Source organism: Cucumis melo, chromosome 6 (genome assembly GCF_025177605.1).
Source record: "Cucumis melo cultivar AY chromosome 6, USDA_Cmelo_AY_1.0, whole genome shotgun sequence".
Taxonomy (NCBI): domain Eukaryota; kingdom Viridiplantae; phylum Streptophyta; class Magnoliopsida; order Cucurbitales; family Cucurbitaceae; genus Cucumis; species Cucumis melo.
This window is the reverse complement of record NC_066862.1, coordinates 4,751,854-4,770,417: the sequence shown is the minus strand read 5'-3', so window position 1 is coordinate 4,770,417 and position 18,564 is coordinate 4,751,854. Positions and strand designations below refer to the sequence as shown.

At 32.8% G+C, this 18,564-nt stretch overlaps 3 protein-coding genes across 5 annotated transcripts; 2 read left to right on the top strand and 1 right to left on the bottom strand.

Moving 5' to 3' along the window:
- Window positions 1-2,740: 2,740 nt before the first annotated feature.
- Window positions 2,741-7,362, top strand: LOC103483807 (serine/threonine-protein kinase PBL27). Its single transcript, XM_008440598.3, has 5 exons — window positions 2,741-3,221; window positions 3,987-4,186; window positions 4,260-4,449; window positions 5,477-5,868; window positions 5,965-7,362. The coding sequence occupies exons 1-5, from the start codon at window positions 3,089-3,091 to the stop codon at window positions 6,589-6,591; spliced, it is 1,542 nt and encodes a 513-aa protein (XP_008438820.1). The 5' UTR covers window positions 2,741-3,088; the 3' UTR covers window positions 6,592-7,362.
- Window positions 7,363-8,669: 1,307 nt separating this feature from the next.
- LOC103483805 (lipase-like) lies at window positions 8,670-13,349 on the top strand. Of its 3 annotated transcripts, none has more exons than XM_051086152.1 (11): window positions 8,670-8,843; window positions 9,123-9,200; window positions 9,352-9,437; window positions 9,542-9,607; window positions 9,762-9,809; window positions 9,899-9,966; window positions 10,384-10,456; window positions 11,479-11,640; window positions 12,006-12,200; window positions 12,415-12,503; window positions 12,849-13,349. In XM_051086152.1, the coding sequence occupies exons 2-11, from the start codon at window positions 9,134-9,136 to the stop codon at window positions 13,069-13,071; spliced, it is 1,077 nt and encodes a 358-aa protein (XP_050942109.1). In that variant the 5' UTR covers window positions 8,670-8,843; window positions 9,123-9,133; the 3' UTR covers window positions 13,072-13,349. The 3 variants fall into 3 exon arrangements, with proteins under 3 accessions (XP_050942109.1, XP_008438817.1, XP_008438819.1); XM_008440595.3 differs by having other exon boundaries at window positions 8,672-8,908; XM_008440597.3 differs by lacking the exon at window positions 8,670-8,843 and adding an exon at window positions 8,956-9,046.
- A 1,761-nt stretch (window positions 13,350-15,110) lies between these two features.
- LOC103483804 (uncharacterized) lies at window positions 15,111-17,330 on the bottom strand. Its single transcript, XM_008440592.3, has 3 exons — window positions 16,357-17,330; window positions 15,548-15,648; window positions 15,111-15,411 (listed from the first exon to the last, which is right to left on the bottom strand). Exons 1-3 carry the CDS (start codon window positions 17,126-17,128, stop codon window positions 15,343-15,345), a joined length of 942 nt encoding a protein of 313 aa, XP_008438814.1. The 5' UTR covers window positions 17,129-17,330; the 3' UTR covers window positions 15,111-15,342.
- Between the last annotated feature and the right edge of the window lie 1,234 nt (window positions 17,331-18,564).

The window sequence follows — 18,564 nt, the reverse complement described above, 5'->3', positions numbered from 1 at the left end:
TGTAGATGAAGAGACAATAATCAAACTACAAATCTCTTACATTACTTTATTGTAATTTAAAATATAACATTCTAAAAATATTAATAAACCAAAAAAAAAAAGCAATGTATATATATTAGAAATAAGTCACTTTCCAAATATAAGTACTTTTTAGAAAACAATGTTACATTGTTCATATATATTAAATAAAATATTTATATTATTTTGACAACTAAAACTATACTATAGTCAACTCAAACAGCCACATTACTAATATATAATTGGATTTGGAGATTTAATTAAGAAATTAATCAACAATCTTATTCTAAGGAGTATTTTAAATTTAAGTGAAAATAACTTATTTAAACTTAAAAAAAAAAAGTTGTCTCACTCTAAACTTTAAAGGTATGTTTACAAAAGGGTTATAAAAAGGAGGATTCGGTTATGTAATCTGACCCTCGTTTGGGGAAAGGGTTATCATAACCCTAGTTTTACCCCTCAACCATTTTTCAACTTTTTTTTGATCTTTGTTTTCTTCTTATTTATAATTTTTATACTTATGAGTTTTGTTAATTTTAATCTTTTATTTAAAAAACACAATTTGTTTTTAAGTTATGAATTTGGTAAAATTTATTCATTTATTCTTGAATTAGGTAATTTATTGTGATTACACGATTAAAATTTTAATTTAATTACCTTCGATCAACTCTATGTTCGAATTCGTATCAATATGTCTGTGAAATTAAAATTTTGATATCAATCTCAATAGTTAATTAGTTTAAATATCTAAGGAATGTCAATTCAATAAAAAAAAATGGTAAAATTTTGACAAACTACCATAAATTGATTGCAACAATTATAAAACTATAAGGACTATTTGATTAAATTAAAAATTAGTGAGGTTGTAATTTCAAAAAACCTATTATTTAGAGGTGGTTTGTCTGTACCTTTCCACCTTCATGATGTTATTTTGGTTATTAAATTAAGCTTGGTTAAATTAACATAACAAATTTTTTGTTATAAAGGCGGTATGTTCATGAATTTTTTACCCAATAATTATTGCATAATGACTAAAATAAATATTTTGAAAATATATAAATCACCGTTAAAAATAATAAAAATTAAAGTCAATATTTTAAAAGTAGACAAAAAAAAAATCGAAGATGAACCTAAAACTAGATTTATTATAATTTTTCACTAGAAAAGAAAACTATGTTGGTAAAAACGTTGATTGTTATTTTCTGTTTTCGGCACTTCGTATTTTCAATTGTTATTTACACTTATTCACATGTTTATTGGTTGCATGCATGTCACGTTCATAAAAACCAATTTATTGAAATGTAACGTATACTTAAAAAATGTTGAAAACGAAGATTGTAGTTAAGTAAATTAAGATAAATTGTTTTATGAAAACTAAGACGATTTGGTAAATTAAATATACGAAATTCGTGTATTTGATTTAAAATATGAATTTTTAAAACAAAAAAATTATTCGTACGTAACGGTTACTTGAAAAATATTGAAAATGAACGTCATATTTAAAGAAATTAAGACAAATTGTTTTACGAAAACTATAATTATTCAATTAATTAAATATATGAAATTTGTGCATTAGATTTATAATATGAATTATATATATATATATTTATTTATAATTCCATAACATTACCAACATAATTCTTCCCCCAAATATATCTTATCATAACACTTCTTTCACAACTCTTCCCCCAAACACATCTATATCATAATACTTCCTCTATAACTCTTTCTCCAAAAACATATATCATAATCCTAAACCCCCATAACTCAACCTTTCTCCCAAACGGCTCCTAAAATTTTTAGATGTATCAACGTCATTATGATAAACTTTAATAAGATTACATATAAGAATTGTACGAATGCAAATGCAAGATTAACAAAACAGAATATTGAACTATTAGTTTTCTGAACAACTTCAAGATGGAATAAATTTAAAAATAGGCATAAACAAAACTTCACTAAAGTCAAGAGTATATATATACATAATGCAACTTTAGAATGGTTATTGATACATCTACTGAGCTATTTGTCAAGTTAAAGTATACATATATTAGACTAGGATAATTAATAATTAAAAATTAAAAAAGAAAAGCCCTTAAAAGTTAAAAATTCAGTATAGTAAAGGAACTCAAATTAAATTTAAGATTAATTGAGAATACACAAAGTGAATGAATGAGAAAAAGAAAAAGAAAAGCGAAGGAATATGAGATTATATATAATAACAACAATAGAACATAGGAAGGAAAGGCAGAAATGGAAATAGCGTTTGGTTAGAAGAAGAAGAAGAAGAAGAAGAAGAAGAAGAAGAAGTAGTAGTAGTAATGGATAATAAGAAGGGAGGGGGGGGGGGGGGGATAAAAAGGAGGATTTAAAACATGTGCTTAAGAATGTCCATCGCAAATGTGGCTCCACCGCCGGGACCCACCCCCTCCGACCACGATCATTACTATTACCGATCCCTTCTGCCACTGCCCCCGTAGTAAAAAATAATATTTTATTATTTATTATTATTTTCTTTTTTCTTAAAGAAATTTATTTATTTATTTATTTATTTTTCCAATTTGCAACTAAGAAATTAATTGCACCCAGATTTGCTCTTTCAATTCATTACCTCATTTAAATATCTTATTTTCTACTTAATCCACTCTCTCTCTCTTTTCTTTTTCTTTTGGCTTTTTTTCAAAATTTAAAATTTAAAATAATAATAATAATTAAAAAAAAAAAAAAAAAGGTTTTCATTTTCACATTCACATTCCTTTCTCTTTACCTTGCTACTCTTCCACGATGTCAGTTTCTTCGATTTGGTGATCTGCTTCTCGGACATGTTGGTCGCGATCTTTCCCTTTAATGCCCACCCACAATTCAAACCCACCAACAGAAACGGGTGTTGATGGAATTTTGGAGATGGGTTTGTTTCAGAATTTCAGTAACAAGGCCCAATTTTAAGGGTTGGATGATTATGAATCGGTTTTTATTTAACTTAAATTTGGCCCTGTAATTGGCTTCTTTCTGGTGGATTTTCTTTCTCTTTCTTTTTTTTCTTTTTTTTTTTCCTTTTGTTTCTTTGATTATGGGTGGGTGTTTTCCTTGTTTTGGATCCTCCGATGAAGATGGTAGTAATGGTGTCAAGGAAGCTACTAAGAAGGATACTGCTAAGGATGGCTCCACCGCTCAGTCTCACCATGTTACCAGAGTGAGCTCAGGTGAGATTTAATCAATGGCGTACTCTTCATTTTCTGGGGTTAATTCTGTAGGGTTTTTGTTTCTTTTCTTTGTTATTTGAGCTGTGGCTTTCTTGAACTCTGCCAATTTTTGGTGGTTCTTCGATTTTTTGTTGGTGATAGGTTTTTGGGACAATTTTTGATCTGAATAATTGAATGGCGTTTGGTTTGGTTGTTGTGGCTGGGTTTCTTTTTGAATTGGGTTTGTGTTTTTGGGACCCTTGTTGTCTTTGGTGCTGTTTTGTGAACTTCCTCATTGTGTTCTCTGTGGTAATTTCTGTTTTGTTCTTGACTGAGGATGGTCTTGGAATACGTTTTAAACTCAATTGGTTTGGTTTGGTGATATTTTGCGAAACTTTTGACTAACTTAGAAGGAACTGTATAGAGTAGGAAGCGTCGTTCATGGAAACGCTTAAAACTATGTAAAGGGCAAAATGTGTGTTCATCTGTCAGTTGGACAAGCTTAATTAGAGCACTCATCACTGTTGTTAATTAAAGCACATTCACAATACTATGAGCAGTTTAAGAAGTGGAAATGTCAAATTCAGTAGACTTATGCGAACCATGTTGCAGAGTTATTTTGTGGTTTGCATCTGGTTGAAGTTATGGATATGTTGGAATTTAACTTCCTATATCTTTCTGTTTGTTTCTAGAAGGGGAATTTGTATTTTGCTAAGTAGTGACATGTTTTTGTAGTTTAGTATGTTACTATGGTTGGTACTATGTCTGAGCTGCAAGTTTTCACAGATAAATCGAAGTCACGGAGTGTATCTGATGCTAAGAAGGAGGCAACCGTTCAAAAGGATGGAACAACAGCACACATTGCAGCCCAAACATTTACATTTCGGGAGCTTGCAACAGCCACAAAGAACTTTAGATCAGAATGCTTGTTGGGAGAAGGGGGGTTTGGAAGGGTTTACAAAGGTCGCCTGGAGAGCACAGGACAGGTTAGGTAATACTTTCTCACAAATTTATGGCATGAATATGTAAGTTCTGAATGATTTCCCTTGAAATATGCAGGTAGTGGCTGTGAAGCAGCTTGACCGTAATGGTCTTCAAGGAAATCGGGAATTTTTGGTGGAGGTTCTAATGCTAAGCCTGTTGCATCACCCGAATCTTGTTAACTTGATAGGCTATTGTGCTGATGGGGACCAACGTCTTCTTGTTTATGAGTTCATGCCGTTGGGTTCATTGGAAGATCATTTGCATGGTTCGACTTCGATATCTACCATTTGTTTTTTCTTTTCATTTTGTGGAAGGAACGAATCTTAAGTTTCAATTCTGAAAGCATTATCTGATGCACATATCCCTGAAGTAGTATATTATCAATGTACGATTATAAGGTGCCAGTTATTTGAAGTGCACAATTATAGGTTTAGCTCTAAAGGAAATACTAGCTGTTTTGGGAGTTATATTGACTGTTCTTGATGCGTTGGATTCATTCAGCAAGTTGGTAATTATAAGTAGAGTGAGAGTTGGGGATCGGGTATAAGCAAATTTTGGGGATAGTCATCTTTAGAGTACTGGATCTCTCAAATTTTGTTCTGTTTTGTAGATAATTTATCTTGTGTTTGGTTCCCATCACATTCTTAAGATATGGTTATTAATTGAAATTTCTCTCATAAAAAGCATGTGATTCAGAATCAAAAGCTACAAAAGTGGTTTGCGACAATGCTATTTGATCATTTATTTAAGAGTTATCCTCTCTGGTGTGTCACTCAACTTATGGCCTATTTTTGGTAATTGAAGTCCTACTTTGTTAGGTGTGTTTATGTTTACTGTTTGAAGTGACAAAGGATTGAATGTCACTGAAATGTAGCCGAGCCAGTACGCCATTTACAATGTTCGGTCACACTTTGTTAGGGCATTGAATGGACCATTTTTGTTGGTTCAAGTTTACACAACTCGTGGACCAACTCAACCAACCTAGTATGTTAGACTAGGCAACTTAAATAAAGTTTTCCTTTATTATTTATTTGTTATTATTTTCCATGAGAAACATATTACTTCAGTTCATTGATGCGATGAAATTAGGCACAAGCCAACCATTCATGATGTTCAAAATACTGACTCATTTGTTGCCCTTTCTTGGTTTCTGTAATCATAGGATTGTTTTGCATGTCTTAATTTCCACCGAATCTTTACAAATTTTGTGGTTCTCCTGAAGCTTTAGTATTATAGACATCAATTTGTATTCTTGAAAACCTTTCTGATTACATTTCGTACCTGTTTTTCAGATCTTCCACCAGATAAGGAGCCCTTGGATTGGAATACCAGAATGAAGATTGCAGCTGGTGCTGCGAAAGGATTGGAATATTTGCATGACAAAGCAAACCCCCCTGTTATATATCGAGACTTGAAGTCATCTAATATTCTTCTTGACGAAGGCTACCATCCCAAGCTGTCAGATTTTGGTCTTGCAAAACTGGGTCCAGTTGGTGATAAGACTCATGTCTCAACGAGAGTGATGGGAACATATGGTTACTGTGCTCCAGAGTATGCCATGACTGGCCAACTCACTCTCAAATCGGATGTATATAGTTTTGGAGTTGTCTTTTTAGAACTTATCACAGGACGCAAGGCAATCGATAATACCAGAGGTCCAGGGGAGCACAATCTGGTTGCATGGGTGAGTATGCTCAACGCTTTTCTTTATTGATTTCATTCTTTGTGCATTTCTGTTTAAATTAATTACTCAGGCCTTTTGCTTTCAAATGGTATACAGGCTCGGCCACTTTTTAAAGATCGACGGAAGTTCCCTAAGATGGCTGATCCACTATTGCAAGGTCGATATCCCATGCGGGGCCTTTACCAGGCATTGGCAGTTGCAGCAATGTGCTTGCAGGAGCAGGCTGCAACAAGACCTCTAATTGGGGACGTTGTTACTGCTTTGACGTATTTAGCTTCCCAAACTTATGATCCTAATGCAGCTGCTTCTCAAAGCAATCGAATGGGTGGTTCTACTCCGCGAGCCCGAGATGAACGAAGAGGTTTTCCAGATGGACTGGATAGCCCTGATGAGCGTGGACGAGGACGTGGTTCCCCATCGAACTACAGAAATTCACCTGATTACCGAAAGAAAGACTTCCATAGGGAATTGAGTTGTGGAGGTACAGAGCTGAGCAAAATTGACACTGGAGGTGGATCTGGTCGAAAATGGGGATTGGATGAGCTAGAACGACAAGAATCTCTGCGAGACAGTCCTGTATATGCTGGGAGAGCAAGGGAAACGCCAAGGAACCGCGACCTAAACAGAGAACGTGCAGTTGCAGAAGCAAAAGTATGGGGTGAAAACTGGAGAGAGAGAAAGAGAGCAAATGCGCAAGGCAGCTTTGACGGTTCACAAGAATGAAAGAGAAGAAGCTTGAAGTTCCATGTCACATTGTGCTTGATCTTCTGATAGGAAATGAATTTGCCAGTGCCTACTAGACTACAGGTAAAAATTGCAGGAAGAAGAGGAAGAAAAGATTCAGATTACAGAACTACAGGTATCATCTTCCATTTGCAAGTCCATCCCAGAAAATAAAATTTTTTCTAGTATCAATTGCATCCAAGTTTTACTGTTGTTGCTGGTGGTTCTTCTATGAGTGTGGAAAACAATGGTGAGGTAAAAAAAAGAGGGAGAATGGTAATCGAATCAATGCGTCGAGCGTAGGTTGGTTGGTTGGTTCCTGGTTAAACCATGTAAATTTTAGAGGTATCTGAAATTTCATGGTGAGAATAGGAATGAGTATTGGAAAAAGTAGTGAGTTTGGTGTGGGGTTTCCATTGTTACTTATGGCTATAAGTTCACTTCTTTCTTCTTAGTCTTACAAATCCCTTTCTTATATGGATCCTCTCTGAGTCCCAGTTGGTCATGCTTTCGGCTTATACACAAAGGTTTGCTGTTCATTCTCTCCCTCTCTTCCATCTTTCTTAGTGTTGTTTCGTTAACTCGCTTAATCTCTCTCTCTCTCTTCTCGAGAAATTATTGGATGAGGTTAGAACAATTTGACTGGCACTTCTGTATCGTTGGATGTATGACACAAATTATAAATCGTATATCAAATGGTAGGTGACATACATCCAACGGTTATTGGGGGCAGACACTTGGTGACCAAATACAATAATTTTTCTTCTCTTCTTTCTATTGGCTAAGTAACTTTATTTCTTTTACGCTGTCGACAAATTATTAGAGGTTGAAACAAATGTGCTTTTTATTTTCACACTCTTGGATGTATGAGTCTCCCTCCCTTGGAAATCGAAAGAATGTGGTCAATCTTTGATTTTTTTTTTCTATGCTATTGGATGTATGAGAGAAAAAAATGTACAATACGTGTTATCTATATTGATTGTATATAGAGACGTTGATTTCGAACATACATATCATGTTTATTAGGGACAACTATGTTGATAACAAAGTAAATTTCATTAGTACATTTTATGTGTAAACTACTCTAATCTCTCTTCTGATGTTTTAAATTAGCCTTTTAAGCCCTTTTCAATCTAAATAGATCCTTAATTGAATACACACAAGTGAAGTGAAAAGTAGTATAATTGTTTTATTTTTAAAGGACACTTTGGTTTGCTAACCATTTGTAATATATCTATACAATTTTTTAAAGTATTAATTAAATTAGAAAAACATTCAAAATACAAAAGGAAAAAAAAAAAAAAGAAAAAGGGAAAATTACATTTCTAATTATTCTAATTTATAGAAAAATGAACTGGACCACAATATTTATAAATAAGTGAATAATTTGAGATATTGAAATTATTGTTGGGATTAAATGAATTGTATTTGAAGAACTTGGGGATGGAATCAAATGGTTTCTTTTTTAGGATATTCTGAGAATATCCATTGTTAGAGTAATTTTTAATTATTTTCCCTCAAAATAGATTGAGAAACTTCTTTTTAGATGGATCTTTTGGAGATTAATGGAATAGAAATGGAAAAAGAGTGGAATAAAATGGACATTTCATATGATCTATCTATGACCACACATGCATATATAAGTTAAATGACAGGTCAGTCTTTCAATTTTGAGATTTGATTTGAGTCTATATGGTCATTCAATCTTTAAAAATACATAATTTGATGTAAAGTAAAGTTCAATTTTTCAATATTTTGTATATAATAGATTAATGAATTTTGAAAATTGTTATATCAAAGTTTTGTAGATTAAGTTCGTAATATTGAAATTCAAGACCAAGTAGACACATCTCAAAGTTCAAACGTCATGCTAAAAGAGAGAATTCAAACTCTTGACACCCGTCTCATATGTTTCATATCACTCACTCGTATAAAAATAAAATTAAAAATTACTTTTAAATTTTAAAATTAAATTAATTTTTATGCATTACTCAAATTGGAGGGTAAAAGCGTAAATAAACTCAAAAGAAAGGGCATATTCGGTAATTTGAAATCTCAAAATTTAATTTTTTCGTAAATCATCGGCTTCTTGAGTTGTTTTCCGTCATTCTCCGTTTTGCTAAGCTTCCTCCGTTTGGTGCAGAAGATTTCCCTTTCCTTCTCCGGCAAGAACTTATTGCACTCGCCAAGCTCCTTCGACACGCATGTCGCGGCACTCCTTTTTTCCTTAATTGAAGTCGGTGCCGACGCCGGTAATTCAACGTTGCGATCATCGGCCGAACCGCCTAATCTCCGGCCTGCTTTTCTCCTTTTCCAAGTTTGTTCAATTTTATAATTCATTTTTTTTTTCAATTAATTTTTCCTTCTTCTGGAACTTGATTCTGATTTTGTGAGTTGAATTCAATTGCTGCAAATTGACGCTCGAATTTCGGTTGCTCTTTGCTTGGTGTTAGAGGTGCTGGTGATTGTCCTTTTAATCGCCTTGTACTGTCTTTCCGTGTTTTGATTTATTTTTATTATGTTACTTTTAGTTTTCTGGACTATGGAGCGGCATAGATGGTTGACAGTGGCGATTTTTGCTTGCCTGATCGTTTTTTCCGTCGGAAGGGGTAATATGTTAAACTTGTTTGTTTTTTCTTTGTTGTTTTGATTATTAAATGTTGCAAAATGTTGCAACATAGTGTGCATGTTAGTTTATTTATTTTTGCTCGGTGAAACTTGGAGTTCGTCTAATGTTGGCCTCGAACTCCTCTAACTCAGAGCTCAGATTGAACCACAAGCACAGCGATGATGCTATTTCCTTTAACCATACTCTTGCCGAAATCTTGGTGGAATATGCTTCTGCGGTATGTTTTTCTCTTTTGATGCTTGGCGCTTCTCGTGTTCTTCATTTTATGTGGTACTTATTAGTGCGTTATTAGCTCGGATTAAAAGCAATCTCTGATTGCAGGCATACATATCTGATTTAACGGAACTGTTTACTTGGACATGCACAAGATGTGATGACCTGACTCAGGTACTTAGGTAATCTGATGGTAATGATTGGATGTGGACAAATACGGAAATACAAATATTTAACTCTGTGATAGTTAAATTTTGAGACAGTTGACTTCATTTGTGTTCTTTTAGCCAAAATAATCAGCACTTATGCTCTTTTTCAATGTATTCAGGGGTTTGAAGTTATAGAACTGGTTGTTGATGTGCAGCACTGCCTACAGGTATATTTCATTGGATGGTTTTTAGGTCTATAATAATCAAGCTTGATTGTCATTTATTGTTGTGATATTCTTTTTGTTCTTTGCTTCAGGGATACGTTGGAGTAGCAAACAGTCTTAATGCTATCGTTATTGCTTTTAGAGGAACTCAAGAAAACAGGTGATGAATAGAGGATTATCAGGGTGAAAATTTTCATATACATGGATTATTTTTTCATTAATAGACAAATAGCTTCCTTTTTCTTGTGATATCAAACTTTTGCATTTCGCAATAGAGAAAATGGAATTAATTTTCCAATCTAAAGTATCACTATACATGGGTGATGCACTGATTTATTTTTTTGGTTTATGATGATACTTCGCGAATACCTAATAGAATTTTCTGTCCACGGGGAACAATGGCCGTGAAAATCACGCCACTGAAATTTTGCTTTTCTGAACCTGCCTGTGCTTTCTATTAATGGAACTAATTAATCAAATCATTTGTTGACTAGGACTAGATAAATAAAACATCTGCTGTTTGGGGGTTGGCGATAGTTGTATTGACTCAACTCTATACGTTTAACTTTATTTACAGCATACAAAACTGGATTGAAGACCTATACTGGAAGCAGCTTGACTTGATGTACCCTGGCATGCCGGATTCAATGGTTTGTATGGTGAATTTTTTCTGTTATCTGTTCTTTAGGATGTACTAGAGGTAAAGTTACCGCTGACTGTGAATTCTTTGCTATCTAAGTTGAATACTCTAGAAGCTCCATTGGGTTCTTAGTTCTTTTCATTAGACTTTGAAAAGATTGTAGGTCTTCCCACTCTATTCTCTCTTATTTGGTAAGGCCATCCAATCATTCTTCCTGTGCTTTGCTTAAATCCTTATCTATGATAGTACAGAAGGACTGCACTGGGTAAAGTTACTTCTAGTGCATGTTTAGATCCCAAAATTTGACTGTTTGGGTGATATTTCTTTTATATCATATTGATTTTTGAAAGATTAAGCCAGCACAAGGAGTGTGGAGAGATGGACTTGGGTTAGAATTTTAAAAGACAGACAAATTGAAGAGTAAAGAGTTCAGCCATGGAGTCTGTTTGAAGTCCTACAAAAAGATAGAACCTAACCAGTGGTGGGGGGACTTTATAAATTCAGTAAGAATAATTTGGAAAAATATGTAAGGAGTGGGGCTTGAATCTAGGTCTAAAGGGGGCTGGGCGACAGTTTTACCATTGGGCAAGCCATTGGTATCAGTATATTATTTCAGTTTTTCCTATATAATATAAAGAACAGAAAGTTGGGGGGAGTCCCCAGACCTATACTAAATCCACCGGTGAACCTAACTAAGCTTCTAAAGTATTTAATTTATAAAGGATATAAAGTTTGATCAGGGGTGACTTACTTGCATTAAGGAGTTGAAAAATTAAAATTTATTGGTTAAAAGAATTCTCTGTTGTTCAACTTTGAGTTTTTTCAAATTAGCCTTCTATTTATATAGTTATGTTTCTTAGTTCTTATTTGATTTTCATTATTTTATACATTTTCTATTTTTTTAATTACAGTACTCCAAATAGAATTTGGACCCCAGTCCTTGAAGAGACTCTTTATCTCATTATTTTACTAAAACTCAATGTTGAGCAGTTAGAGAGAAAAGCAATAACTTCCCTTCTTTTTTTACCTCAGGTGCACCATGGGTTTTATTATGCTTATCACAACACAACAATACGCCCTGCGATATTAACTGCTGTTGATAGAGCCAGGAAGTTCTATGGTAACCTTGACATCATTGTGACTGGACATTCAATGGGAGGAGCAATGGCAGCATTTTGTGGCCTTGATCTTGCAGTAAGTGATGTTGGATTATTCCTTCCTTAATGACTTGTTTCCATGCTTTTCTGAAGGACGTACTAGCCAAAGTTGCTAGACATATAACAATCTTACTATTTGCATAAATAGTCAATATACTGTAGACTAAAGTTAAAAATATATTCCGTCTGCCTGTGTTGCACTTGAACATTTTTTTATAAGGAAAAATAAAGCTGTTGTCAAACTAGCCTTACAGTACTTGAACATGATTTTTCATTTTTTAAGTACTTGAACTTGATACTTTTGTATCTTCTTAAGGTATAAATCTTTTTGTTTTAGGCTATAATCTAGATCTTGTTTAGCGGATGTGAATGCTTATTCTGAGGATTTTCTGTACATTACAGGTTAACTACAATTCCCAGAACGTCCAGGTTATGACATTTGGACAACCTCGTATTGGCAATGCAGTATTTGCATCTTACTATAGCAAAATAGTGCCAAATACATTTCGAGTTACGAATGGAAATGATGTCGTTCCTCATTTACCTCCATTTTATTCTTATTTTCCTAAAAAGACATATCACCATTTTCCTAGAGAGGTATGTCTCTTTGATATCAAAATGTCTCGATTTTATTTTAACTGTTAAATGGGGGCTGTAAAAGTAAACATAATTTTTAAGAATTTGCTTTAAAATGGTTGAAGATAAGAAAGGTGGCACCACCATAGTCCATACCAGCAGAAAGCCGACTCCACTAAAATACTTAGTTTCGATTGTCAAGCAGAAATAAACGAGTATCCTTCCTTATCTGCAGGTTTGGCTTTATAATGTTGGATTCGGAAGTTTTGTTTATCGAGTTGAAAAGGTTTGTGATGATTCTGGTGAAGACCCATCTTGTAGCAGGTAATTCTTCTCTTGTTGATCTAATGTTTTTGAGAGAGGTGCTTCATCTAAGGATTTATTCTGAAATTTTGCCTGCAAAATCGATAAGTTAGATCTAGTAATTTAAAAAACGCGTAAACAATAAACGTATTGCCAACGTGATGCATGAGGAGAACTGGGAGATAATTAGTATTTTTTAAGTTTCAATATTTGGTCAGCTATTAATATAGATTAATTAGTCTAAGATTGTCTTATTTCCTCATACGACTATAAAAAGTAGCCACTCGATTCACTTTAGTGTCGATAATAGGAAACTTTTGGACTTTCGAACTTGCCCTAATACTCTAACTGGCTGAATCAATGCAGATCTGTCTCTGGGAATAGTATTTCAGATCATTTGGTGTATTATAATGTCGAGTTAAGTAGTCCGGGATGGAGATCATGTAGATTTGTAATGGATCCTCCTCTGGCAGCATACGGAACATCAGATCTGAAAGGAAATCGAGTTTTCTCTAGAGATCCTGGAATTCCTCTTATCAGATTGAACGAACAGTCGGTACTCGATGGCAAGGGGTCGGGTGCCATGTGAATTCTTTCAAACCTTATTCAAAATTGCAATGGCGTAAATGAGTTTATCAAATCATGTTGGGTTTTGGCCGGTAAATCAAATTTATTCAACCTTTTGTAAATAAACTTGCTTTCTTTATTTTGTACATAATGGGAAAATGTATGGTTGAGTAAGAATGTTCTAATAAGCATGTCTATTCAATTGAAAATTTGTTAGTTTTAAAATAATGTGGATAGAAGAGGTTAGATTAAGAGTGCGATTTAGAACAGCATGAATAAAAAGCATTCATGTGTTTGTTATATTTTGTGTTATTGGTTGTTTTTTGCTTCGAGTTTTCTTTCAATGATTTAATCTAGGTGTTCGTTTTATTATATGTTAGTACGTTTTGGATTAGAAACCAAAACCATAATAACTTTCCATGGAACGAAAATTGAACCTAAAAGGATGAGAATGTTAATTGGAGAACAGAAAAGTTGCATTTTAATTGCCACCGAGGTAGGTTTTGTTATTTTGATTAATTAGCATCCAATTGATTTGCTTTGATTTTGATGGTGTCTTAAATTTTAAGGTATTTTAGTTTTGTTTATTTGTTCACGGTGCGTTCTAACATGTACTTTGAGCGTTACATTTCGCCACTCACATAAAAACATATTAAGTTATAGTCCGACAATATCTTTTCTATAGACAATCATACAGTAAAATTTGTTGAAGTCTTTATCATTTTATCATTGATAAATTGTCAATTGTATTGCAACGAGAGTTAATCATACTTGTAAGTAATTCTTTTTAGATGTTGTTATATGCATGGGTGGGTGTTTCTATTTTCTTGTTTTATTTTGATTTTAAATGTTGTTATATGCATCAAACAAGTTTTGACAGTGTATGGTCGTTTCAAATTTAGGTAGTTGTATTAATTTTCATTTATAATTTCAGATTGCATAAATTGTGCAACTTGGGTCATTCCTTCAATTTTTGCTATTACAACACTAATAGCGAATATAGAAATTTGTACCCTCGTACTGATTTCAATGATATCAAATTTTACGCTAAATATTTAGTGTGTGCTTAAAAGAATTGAGTCTGATATGGTTAAAATCACTTTTTCTTTAACCGATAGCGTTTGATGTAACTAAAATTGATTTTAAAAAAATATAAAATTATTTCGATTTTACAGAAATTTGTTGATAGGTGATTATTTTTAAGTGTTGATCTAATCCATATTTTGTGTAAAAGTAGTGTTTTGGTTAGGCATTTGTGAAATTTTCTTTTAATTCTAAATATTAGAACAAAAGAAGATAGAAAATTGTTTATAGAACAAATAATTATTTATGTATAGAAGAACTTAACGATAAAATAAATAGAAATATATCTTTTTCTCAAAATAAAAAATGTGATTATTAATTGAGTAGCTCTAAATTTAACTAAACATAATAATTGAAAATCAATTCCAAATATATAAAAAAACCAATTTTAAGAGTTGGATATTAGGTATAAATTTGATTGTTTAAAAATCAATTGTACCTAAATCTCTCTTTCTAAAATCATTATCCAACAACTACTTCCAGACACACTCTTAATTAATGTAAACATCAAACAATTTTGTCAATGTTCATAAGTTTTCACATAAGTTTGTCATTTATCTTTAAATTCTTGCGAATTTTGTATCACATACATCACATAGCTTTTATAATTCACACAAATGAAATAGAACTTATCCAATGATAAAAGTTGGAACGACATTTTAAATTTAAGGTCAAGGTTGCAACTCTTACACTTGACATCTAATTTGATGAAATTAGATGTTAATACAATTTGATATATTTTTCAAAAATTACAAGCGGGGATTTTTTTACTTTAAGTATATTATTGTTTTAGTTTACATTTAGCCTCTAGACCATGTTTACCCTCCCGAAGACGTAATAAATTAATTGCAACATGAAAAGTAGGTTTCATACTTGATTACTTCTGGTATTGTTTATTTGTCTTTTGTATTTATACTAATAACTGTCCACTTTTTAAATATGTAATAAGAAAACGTAAATTGATCAACAAACAAAGCATACTCAAAATCAATTGCACATAACTTTACGTAATAAAGTGGAGTTCAAGAGAAAGAAAAATACAAAATAGGTAAGTACAGATCATTTACACTTGTTATTGAGCCACAGGAGTTCTTATTTAGACAATAAAAATCATTTAACATTTCTTTTGTAATTATATGTGTGTGTGTGTGGGTAAATATATATAACTATATCTCCAATCATTTTTCAATTTGGCCACAAAATCATTTTATCACTTAGTTGGTGCTATTTTCTTTTCCTCTGCTGTTGAGTTCTTCACTCCCAAATCACCTCCATTTTCCTGCATTAATTAATCCATTAGTAACAATCTCTGCACACAAATTTCAGAGTTCAGGAATTAAATTTGTAGTTAAAAAAAAAAAAAAATGTTTTCCCCTAATGATAATGTTAATGTGAAGAATAATAAGAAATCAAACCTTGGGATCTTTGAGATTCTTGTCTTGTAGTGGAGTGGGTGCTGAGCTTTGGGTTTCTTCCTTCTTAGCTTCACTTTCTTCCTTCAATTTCACTGCCTCTCCTGTCCACACAAACTACATTTTTTAGACTTTTACAACTTTTAAATCATATGTCATTTCTTTTTACTTCATTCCAACTATTTATAGGGAAGATAAATATTTTTTTCTTCGGGGAATTAAAGTTCTAATTTTGAAGGTAACGATGTTTAAAGTTGAGTTATGCTTGCAAAATCAAATATGTATTCATTGTTATAATGTTATCGTTTTGGTTTAATAGTAAATTATAAACAATGTGATTTAGTGAATAAGTGCGTGACAGAAATGGTTTTAAATGACAAAACATTATCGAAAGTAAAATTTTATTATATTTGTAAATATTTTATTAATATAATCTTTTTTTTCAAACTTTTACGAGCTCACCAAAGATCTTTGACTTGTTTGACTTTTTTTAAGAGTGGAAATCTTGTTGTACATGAAAGTGTAGTTTGTTTGTCCTCGCCTACTACCATTACATTCTTGGAAAGGATTTTTTCAAAAATATAAAAATTTGAGAAACTAATAGAAACAAATTTATGTTTTTTTTGGTAAATATTTTGTTAAATATTATATTTCTTTTACCATATTTTTATTTTTAGTCCTTAAAGAGCTTAAAAGAAAATATTTTTAAATATGAAAAAGTGAATTAAAATAGTAATTATTTCCAATCATTTTGACATTTTTGTAAATTTGTATGAAATAAATTAGTTGGAGAGTGTCAAAATTTTACTGACCATTTTGCTTCTCTACTTTGGGTTCTTCAGCCAATTTTTTTTCCTCCGCAGCTTTGATTCCTTCTTCAACAGCCCCGCCTTCCTTCTTCTCCGTTTTAATCGTTTCTCCGGCCACCTCCTTTTTATCTGCAGCTTTAATTCCTGCCTTTTCAACTTCTCCGCCCAACGGTTTTTCCTCAACGGCTTTTACTCCCTGTTCTACGACCTTAACTTCACTCCCCTTAACACCGTCCTCCTTCTTCTCCTCTGCTTTCGTTTCTCCGGCCACCTGTTTTTCAACAGAACCGCCATTCCCTCCGTCCTCCTTCTCCTTCTTCTCACCACCGGCGGAAACCTCCTTCTCCTTCTTCTCACTGCCGCCGGAAACCTCCTTCTCCTTCTCCTTCTTCTCACTGTCGCCGGCAACCTCCTTCTTCTCATTGTCGCCGGCAACCTCCTTCTCTCTTTTCTCCTCTGTTTTCACTCCTTCAGTCTTCACAGCCGCATCGATCTTCTGCTCTATCTTAACCTCCGGTTCGGTCTTCGCAACATCATCGATCTTCTTCTCATCTCGCTGCTCTACCTTATTCTCGGAGGATTCAACGACCTTGAGAGAGCTATCGATTTTGTTCAGAGACGGAACCTTCAAATCAGCGACAGAGGAATCGGCAGCACCGGTCTTGGATCCATCAGCTGCTCTGCTTCCGCTCTTAGATCGACTAGCGGATGATTTCTTGCGGTGGAGAATGCCGTCGGCAGTGGAGATAGCAAGCTTGGACTCTCCGCAACCCATTTTGATAGAGGAAAATGGACGGAGAAGGAGGAAGAAGAAGAAGCAGAAGAAGGAGAAGGAGAAGGAGAAGGAGAAGGAGAAGGAGAAGTTGGATGGAAAAGGGAAAAGATCTCTCCCGGTTTAAGAAGAGGGAGGGGAGAGATCGAATGAGAGGGGACAGCGAAGAAGGGAAATGTTGATTCGTTGGAAGGCACTGCTGGTAGTTGGTTCGTTTGTTTTATAGTTATTGATGAGGGAAATTTGGTTGGTTAGGGCATATGAGTCTCCATAGCCATTACACACCCGTCTTTATCGCTGCTTTAGTTTCAAGGTCGAGAATGGCGGATTTCTTCCATTTGAAACCAACCAACCAACCAACCAACCAACCATCTCCTTTAACTTCAGAACCTTTCAAATTAAACACCTCAATTAATTAATTTATTTTTATTTTTATTTTTATTCTAATCCATTTGTGGGTAAATGAAATGACAAATTTTAGGAGTGTTAGATTTAGAGTTGGGAAACAACAGTTTGAATCAAAACAATAATAATGTTGGTATTTTTACGTTTTCAAAGGTATATACAGAGACCGACAAAAATTCACATGAGAGAGCTTAAACTCTCTGTCTCCAATCCCCCAGTTTAACTACTCATGGAGTCAACCCTCTCAACGCTCATTTCTTCTACTTAAATATATATATATATATATATATATATATATATATATATATATATATATATATATATATATATTTTAGAAAGTGTTGCTTTCAAAAAAAAAAAAAAAAAATCATCAACTATACTAAATTTTGTTTTTATCTTTATTATTTTTTTTATATTTAATATAGGTGTATTTTCAAATATAATAAAATAAATTAAAATATTTTTAAAAAATGATAATGAAATTTTATATTGTAAATATTTTTACTAATTTTTCGTATACTATAGTTTTTCTTTAGTATAAATAGTTTAGTGCTATATATATATATTTTTTTTTTTATATATATAGTTTTTTCTTAATTTTGTTTTATCTCTAGACATTTTCAAATATAACAACAAAATTATAATTATTTATAAAATATAATAAAATTTTCAATATCCAACTCTTCTCACTATACTTTGAAAAGAGTTTCAACTTTCTTTCTTTTTTCTATCAACGAAAATTTCTTTTTATTTTAATTTCTATTTTGTTTTATTATTATTATTATTTAATTTAACTCGAGGATAGGTTTCCACACTCCAACGAGAAATCATCAATCTAAACCTACCCTTAATTGGCGAGAATCAGGTAACCGATATGAAAAGTGAATTTTAATTTAAACAATTGTTTAATATCCTTTTGATACCGCGTAAAAACTAGTCGTATTTATTCATTGTTATTATAATTTTAAATATTTTCAGAATTTTACTATAGAACAAAATCAATTTTATATATAAAACTATATTTTTTGGCCAAA